Genomic DNA, 8,076 nt, shown 5'->3' with positions numbered 1-8,076 from the left:
CACAGAGGTCGCGTTGTTTATGCCTTTCTTGCCTATCAGTCTCACTGTGTTATGGAGTCATATTGTCCCAACTTCTTTGTTTATGTTTGTTTATGCCTTACATCCCGTCCCCTGTGTGGTTTAAGACTGTATAATGACACTGGGAGACTGTGGAAATTGCGTTACCCACACTTAACTGAACTGATACAATCCTAAATATTGTAGTATTGCTGAGCTGCTCAGGAAGAGATGACAGCAGCATAGCTTGATTTGGCAGCAAGCCTCCTATTCTAAAGCACACTGACAGGAATTCACACACAGGAGGAACTCATTCATTAGTAGGAAGGGAAAGGACATCTTTCACACTGACAATTACGCTAACGGTGCACAGATGCATTAGACTAACTCAAGGAAGCAACACAGACATCAATGAGCACAACACACAGACGAAATGATAAACAATCACATTCACCACTTGATACAAAAAGGAAAACACAACGAACAATAACCAGCTGAACAACAACAACCATTACCCCAATAGTCTCTCACTCACCAACCCTCAGCATGCAACAATAGTTCTGTAAGGGGAACAGAGAGAAAGGTATGGTTTCAATCAGGCAAATCACAAGCTGTATTACAATGAGAAAAGGATTTGAATATGTTAAATATTTTATTTCTTTTTTGACAGACTGGCTGATACGTTAAGATATTAAGATTTTAAGCATGCACTTAAATTGGAGAAAGGTCAAGGTTGCTCTTCTTCATATTTATTTATTTATTTATTTTTCTCTTCATTTAAATACACTCTGCGTCATTAAAAGCCCACAGTGTGTCATATCCTGTCACAGGCTGCAGGTGCGAGATGCTGTTTGCTGAATATGTGGTCATTTCAAAGGCTGCAAAAAGCACAGCATGCCTGTCTGAACTTTTATAGCAAGTACATTGTTGAATACATACGAATGCTGTGGGCAAAGTGGAGTAGTCTCAAAATAAATCTGGTGTTCCTGTCTCAAAACACTTTGCAGGTCCACAGTTTCACACTTTCAGACGTGCTCCCCGAGGTCACATTGCACAGCTCCTCACACAATGTTTCTCAGCGTGTGATTGTGATTGATGGTACTGAAACGTATTACTGTCGGTACATGCGGATGATATAGTCCTTAGCTATCTGTTCTATTCATTTATCTAAGAGCAGGGAAACCCATGACGTCTTATCAAGCCAAGTGACAGATAGCCTAGCATAAGGCAATCGAAAATCAGACAGATTAATTGGCTATTTGAAATACTCCCCCTTGGACACAGCATGTTAATCCCAGGCCAGCGCTTTGCGACGGTGATGATGATAGTGGCTTGTCAAAAAAAGAGGATCTTGTTAGATAACTCCCAGGTCCTCTTTTTCCAGGTGCCTCAAAGCCTTGGGACCAACAGCCTCCAAAAGGGTAATAGGTAACTTAGTGAGCCGCCCCCACCACCTTTATAAATGCTTGCAGACACGGCTGTGGCACACATCTCTTTGACCAACGCTAACACACACACGAACGCACACTCAAACACACCGCCTGCTACCTGCATCGCCTGCGTTGAGACAACATGAGAGGGCTCCCTGTTTTCGCTCTGCTGATGCTCGGCCTTCTGGGAAGCTCATTTGCTGTGACGGTCTCGGTGAGTAAGTCAATTGCTCACACTTCACCCACGCTCAGCTTAATCAACCCCCATGTAGGCTGGAAAGGGTGGGAGAGATGAAGTGGCTTGCATGCGGTAGATTGTCAGAGGTGTTTTTCTATTACTTCATGAAGAGGGTTTGTCATCTGTAAATGTTTATTCACCTGGGTAATGAGGATTATCTTTTCCAAATTGAAGAATTAATCATTTAACAACCTTTAATTCAGCTGAGGAGGTCTAAAGCAGTGATTTAGGACTGTGCCTTAAAAAGCCTCACCTGCATGCCACAGCCTACGAGCTGATTTATGTTTGATGGTTAGGATAATGCAGTCAGATGGGACTCACAGGGCATGCAATATGACATCGCCCACTGTGTCTGTCTCCGGGGTGGTCTGTAGATAATGATGCCACATGATGTAGACTATCAGCTATTTAGAATCAACTGTGTGTAGAAGTCTGATGTCTGATGTTGGCTGTTCCGCAAAAAAAAAAGTTAATCACAAAGGTATTTGCCAAGGTCAAGTCACAGTGTTAAACATTATTGAACTTGATGATGTGCGACTGAACAACACATTTCCTCCTCCTCCTTACAAGTAAGGCTCACACTCATTACTGGTAAGACTTTACAGTATATTATTCCTTTATAGTAAGTCTATTTCTGGACAGGGGAAACACCTGTTGAAATTTTCAGCAACCACAAAGCGTGACCATTCTAAGGTCAATTATTAATCAGTCACTAGTTACACGGCCTCTTGAACTCTCTCAGCCATGGTGCATTAAGCAGATATGTGCTTGGAATTTTTAATGATCGCCTATTGTCCTGAATTTGGCTTTGAGCTACAACTGCCTTTGATTATGATAACTTGGACTTAATCTTGCATCACACAATGTTCCTGACTCACATATGATGTGTTACTTATACTCAGTTACAAAATATTTTTTTCTCTCTGTTTTTCTCTCCGTTTTGTCTCTGTCTGATTGGTCAACCCCAGATCCCATACCATTCTCATTATCAGTGTCTTGATCTCCCTCACTTTCCTGTCTGGCCCTTAATAAATCTGTCTGGGCCTTTGTGCACCATACTGATAAAGGCCATCTGCACCTGTGGGGATTAAGCTGTTTTGCGTCACAAGCCCTTTTTTTCCCCTCACAGGATGGAGGCTACAGTTTCTCCCTGGAGTCGGTGAAGGTGCTGATGAGACTGATGGAGATGGATGAGATTGCGATGGAAGCCCGCATGGGCGGCCGCCCCATCCCCCCCCACCACCCTCCCAGACGGCTGCTCTGTAGCAACCCCACCCTTCCCCAGGAGCTGAAGCCTGTGTGCCTGGAGCCCCATTCAGACGAGATATTCGCCCGGTTTGGTAGGTGCTCTGATGGAGTGTAAGAATGAATGAATGGGTTTTGGAGTACAAGGATTGAAAGTAGAGAGTTGCTATAGAGAGGTCAAAGAGAGAGCTGTTTTGAAAGTACATAGTTTGGTTATGTCGTGGTCGTCCTCTCAAATGGTTTCATAATCACTGCAGCCATGTGCGTCTCTTATCTACTAAAGTGTTTCGGCTCATCTCTGACATACCACACACACTTGTACGGGGACGGTGGGGGGTGTAATTGATAAATCCAGTTTAGGTTCCGAGTGAAACAAACTGAAACTTGTTTTCCGCTCAGAAGAGCACAGGTAATTGCATTTTCCTTGAGGGCCACTTATTCTGCAGAATTCCCAGGGGGTTGCTGAGTGGAGCAGCTAGGGAAGCTTGAACTTATCTGTGATATCTGGCTACCCTGCTGCATTTAAGATGAGTGGTGCTATTTGCTATTCCAAATGGGGCATTCTTTGTTAACGTTAAATCAGTGTTCAGAAACTAGGTGGAAATCTGGAGTTTGCATGTAGGGTATGACATAGAGTTAAGGAAATCCACAGGGATCAGTGTAAGAATATGTGGTAACACTTCACATGCTGGTTCTGTTAACTAACTTCCAGTGCATTAGCTGCCATGCACAAACTATTTTCAGTATTAATAAACCTCAAGTAAGGTCAAAGGTTTATGGGTTGTTCATGTTAAATATTGTATTGTGCTTAACATCCAGGACCAGTTCACCAACATAGTTCAATGCATTAGTGAGCCGGAACAAACCATAACTTCAGCATCAACAATTATAAAGTAATATCTACTGTTGTAGTTAACGTGTTATTGATGCTACCTACACTTCATAAGTAATGTTAATAAGGGGATCCTAAACATGAAGTTTTGTCCATACATGTTTTCTGTAGACTCTCTTGTTTGTACTGTATGACTGAGATTCTTACGCTATAAGCTATACACTTAAGCTATAGGACATTTTGTGAACGGTGCTCAAAGGAATCGTCATTATGTAGACTCATAATCCTAAGAGCTTTTTAAAGCCGGGCTCATCGAACGGCCCGGGCAGCAGGTCAGATATAGTCCCTTCGGAAGCTGTTCAGGGAGCCTCAGGAGTCTCAATATTAGGTATTGGCTGTTCAGGCTGTCTGTCAAACTGGAGAGTAGTTTTCATTGGCTGTGCAGAGCAGGAGACTGGACGGGAATAAGGATGGACAAGAACTTGATTTGGAGGTCTTGCATCTTGAAACTTTATAGATAATAGAAGGATGGGAACGGTTATGGATGATCTGGAAAGTATGCTTTAATTAACCAGAGAGGGAAAATACAAGTTCTGAAAAGTGAAACATGTACCATGTGTTTGGCCCAACCATGCACTAAACCCTATGATTTTACCTTTTAATCCCAGCTCCAGGGCTGCTGCTGATTAACCAATTCAGATTCTTGACCCAAAGAACTGCATTTTTAATTTCTGGACCTTTACCTTCTTGACTTCTTTAACCTCCGGTTATTAAATTGTAATTGCACATTATCTATTCTCTCTCATTACCCTCTCCTCCTATACCTGGGTGATGCAGAATAGAGGCACACATATATTATATAATATCCTGTTATGCCTCAGTGCTCTCCCTCCTCAGTCTTTACACAACTAATGATATTTCTTCCCTCTCTTCTCCTCCCATTCACGTCTCTTCTCTCTTCTCTTCTCCATCTTCTCTCTCCACCTTCCATAGATTTCACTCTTCTCAGCCATCCTTACTTTCCTTGTTTATTCACATTTTCACTGTGTTCTCTCTCTCTCTCTCTCTTTCTCTCGCTCTCCCCTCTTCTCCCCCACACTCTATTTTTTCCTCTCCCTTCTCTTTCTCTCTCTCGTTCTCTCTCTTTCCCTTCTCTCTCTCTCTCTCTCTCTCGCTCTCTCTCTTTCTCTCCCTTCCCCACCTCCTCCTCTGCCTCTGTGATTGACATGTGTGCGTCCTGGGGTCCATTAAGGAGGGGCCCCCGCTGTGGTCGTAATGATGGCTCCTCTGGCTCAGCCTGTCTGAGTGGGCAGCCTCTGATGGCCACCTGTGCCTCAGGGCCACACGATTCAGTTCAATTCAATTCAGTTATTATTTTTCATCTGTCCAGTTCGATTCAATTTAATAAAATACTTTATGTGGTCATCTTCTAGTATGGTGTCATCAAGTTATCTCGAATATGTTGAAAACCACATAAATGATTTCAAAACGATATTAATTCACTCTAAACACACAAGGTTGTGGGAACATATCATGAGATGTGGTGGCAGGATCGTGATGTGAGGAAGGTACAAGCTAGTTCATTGCAGGATTTATACCTGTTGATGTGTCTCATGCTGAGTGACTCCTGCTGATGAAGCACCTCTCTCTCCTCGGGCACGGCCATTAACATGAGCGATGCTCCAAAAGTTCATTCCTCGCCACAGATGGGAGATCAGGGGGCTTGTACCTACGTCACCACTGACTCCCTGCTTGTAACAGGGGGCCCAGTAGCGCCGTAAGGATTGCCCAGAAGCTTCCTTTAAATGCGCCATTAGCTTAGCTTCCCCCCCAGTGGGTGGCTGACACACTGAGCACCGGGTCTGGGGTTTAGCCAGCGGTAAGAGAGACAGAAACCTCAATCAGAGGTGCAATACCCACTAGTGGCTACTGGTGACAGGCTTACATATATACTCTGATTAATCCCATCCCTGTATCATTCTTATATATATTCACACACGTGTGTGTGTGTGTGTGTGTGTGTATGGGTGGACATGATGAGCTCATTAACCCTGCCTCTGTATTTCTTTGTTCCTCCAGTCTCTGTCCTTATGTCCACCGACCCTTGTGAGATCTGTGCCAATCCAGCATGCACCGGCTGCACGTATTAATCTGCCCGGCGACCTTTGACTCCCACCTACTGCAGACACCTCCGCCATAGGAGAAGAAGAACATATCGCAAGCACCACACACAATTTCCTAAAAAGCCTTTTAAGCCAGAACTCTCTGCATATGGGTCACTGTTATTATTCTTTACAGGAAATTTTTCTTCATGTAGCGTCTTTTAAACGCATGGCTGTGGGAGTAAATCCTGGGTAGGCCAAAGAGTTTCATCTGAATAGAGCATTCATCCCTGATGATTTCCCACATCAGTGAGCTCTGTCTGTATAATAGGAGACTATTCAGACATTAGATGGAGTAGTTCCTTTCTGAATGAACCCTGAACCCTTTGAACCCTGATTGATTACTGAGGTTGTGTAACCTGATAGGAGATGGTCTGAGATGGAACTAGATGTGTGAAAAGCGTGGTCAGATTTTGTGAGAAGGTGCTGGCCTCTAGTGTGGGTTTACTGCAAATGATACCTTTGACTTCGCGATAACGATTCAAATCTTATGATTCACACACAGTGATTTCCCATGCTAAGACACTATTTTAATATTTCTAACATTTCTCATATTTTCTATTCCAACATTTATGTATTTTGCAACTTTTTACTTTTCATACAGGCACTCATGTTTTATCTCAGAATTGGATTCATACATTTCCATTATAAATCCCATTTTGTAAAATGGAGAGTAGACTACCTTTGTTGACTTCAGATTGCACTGCCCTACTGCACTAACATATTCCTGAGATTTGAGAAGCATTTGTATTTTATTACTTTACTTAATCCTGAGAAGCATTTGTATCTTATTTCTTTGAAATTAAAGCACATTGTGAAAATACGTTGTGAATTGATTGTGACACACCTGAGATTCCAGATTAACAATGGAGATGATATCTTAATGATCGTGCTCGTCTGAGATTCTAGATTAACACTGGAGATGATATCTTAATGATCGTGCTCGTCTAAGATTCTAGATTAACACTGGAGATGACATCTTAATGATCGTGCTCGTCTGAGATTCTAGATTAACACTGGAGATGACATTTTAATGATCGTGCTCGTCTGTAATTCTAGATTAACACTGGAGATGACATCTTAATGATCGTGCTCGTCTGAGATTCTAGATTAACACTGGAGATGACATCTTAATGATCGTGCTCGTCTGAGATTCTAGATTAACACTGGAGATGACATTTTAATGATCGTGCTCGTCTGTAATTCTAGATTAACAATGGAGATGACATCTTAATGATCGTGCTCATCTGAGATTCTAGATTAACACTGGAGATGACATCTTAATGATCGTGCTCGTCTGAGATTCTAGATTAACATTGGAGATGACATTTTAATGATCGTGCTCGTCTGTAATTCTAGATTAACACTGGAGATGATATCTTAATGATCGTGCTCGTCTGAGATTCTAGATTAACACTGGAGATGACATTTTAATGATCGTGCTTGCATGAGATTCTAGATTAACACTGGAGATGACATCTTAATGATCGTGCTCGTCTGTAATTCTAGATTAACACTGGAGATGATATCTTAATGATCGTGCTCGTCTGAGATTCTAGATTAACACTGGAGATGACATCTTAATGATCGTGCTCGTCTGAGATTCTAGATTAACACTGGAGATGACATTTTAATGATCGTGCTCATCTGTAATTCTAGATTAACACTGGAGATGATATCTTAATGATCGTGCTCGTCTGAGATTCTAGATTAACACTGGAGATGACATCTTAATGATCGTGCTCGTCTGAGATTCTAAATTAACACTGGAGATGACATCTTAATGATCGTGCTCGTCTGAGATTCTAGATTAACACTGGAGATGACATTTTAATGATCGTGCTCGTCTGAGATTCTAAATTAACACTGGAGATGACATCTTAATGATCGTGCTCGTCTGAGATTCTAGATTAACACTGGAGATGACATCTTAATGATCGTGCTCATCTGAGATTCAGACACCTCAGGGACAGATTAGTCTAGCCCTGCTCATGCCACGCCCTGCTCCTGCCACGCCCTGTCCTAATTCAACACACCTGCCTCAATCACCTACCCAATCCCCTGATTGCCTGCAAGTGTCACTATCTCCATATAAACTCCTCACTCCGTTCCCTCCTCGTCTGGCCTCGTCAAAAGTAGGACTAACCTCCGTTTCTATTTCTAAGTACACAA

The 8,076-nt window shown here is 42.5% G+C and overlaps 1 protein-coding gene across 1 annotated transcript; it reads left to right on the top strand.

Moving 5' to 3' along the window:
* Positions 1–1,477: 1,477 nt before the first annotated feature.
* LOC105900179 (guanylin-like) lies at positions 1,478–6,727 on the top strand. The gene is made up of 3 exons (XM_012827444.3): positions 1,478–1,641; positions 2,795–3,005; positions 5,822–6,727. Exons 1-3 carry the CDS (start codon positions 1,570–1,572, stop codon positions 5,890–5,892), a joined length of 354 nt encoding a protein of 117 aa, XP_012682898.2. The 5' UTR covers positions 1,478–1,569; the 3' UTR covers positions 5,893–6,727.
* Positions 6,728–8,076: the final 1,349 nt, after the last annotated feature.

The sequence above is a fragment of the Clupea harengus genome, chromosome 5 (genome assembly GCF_900700415.2).
Source record: "Clupea harengus chromosome 5, Ch_v2.0.2, whole genome shotgun sequence".
In the NCBI taxonomy this organism is placed as follows: Eukaryota; Metazoa; Chordata; class Actinopteri; order Clupeiformes; family Clupeidae; genus Clupea; species Clupea harengus.
Note: the sequence above shows the minus strand (reverse complement) of the source record. Positions and strands in the feature narration are given on the sequence as shown.

Excerpts from the sequence above, each read along its gene's own strand:
- LOC105900179 (XM_012827444.3), top strand. The coding sequence starts at position 1,570 with ATGAGAGGGCTCCCTGTTTTCGCTCTGCTGATGCTCGGCCTTCTGGGA. Across the intron at positions 1,642-2,794 it reads CATTTGCTGTGACGGTCTCG|GATGGAGGCTACAGTTTCTC; the intron begins GTGAGTAAGTCA and ends TTCCCCTCACAG. Across the intron at positions 3,006-5,821 it reads CGAGATATTCGCCCGGTTTG|TCTCTGTCCTTATGTCCACC; the intron begins GTAGGTGCTCTG and ends TTGTTCCTCCAG.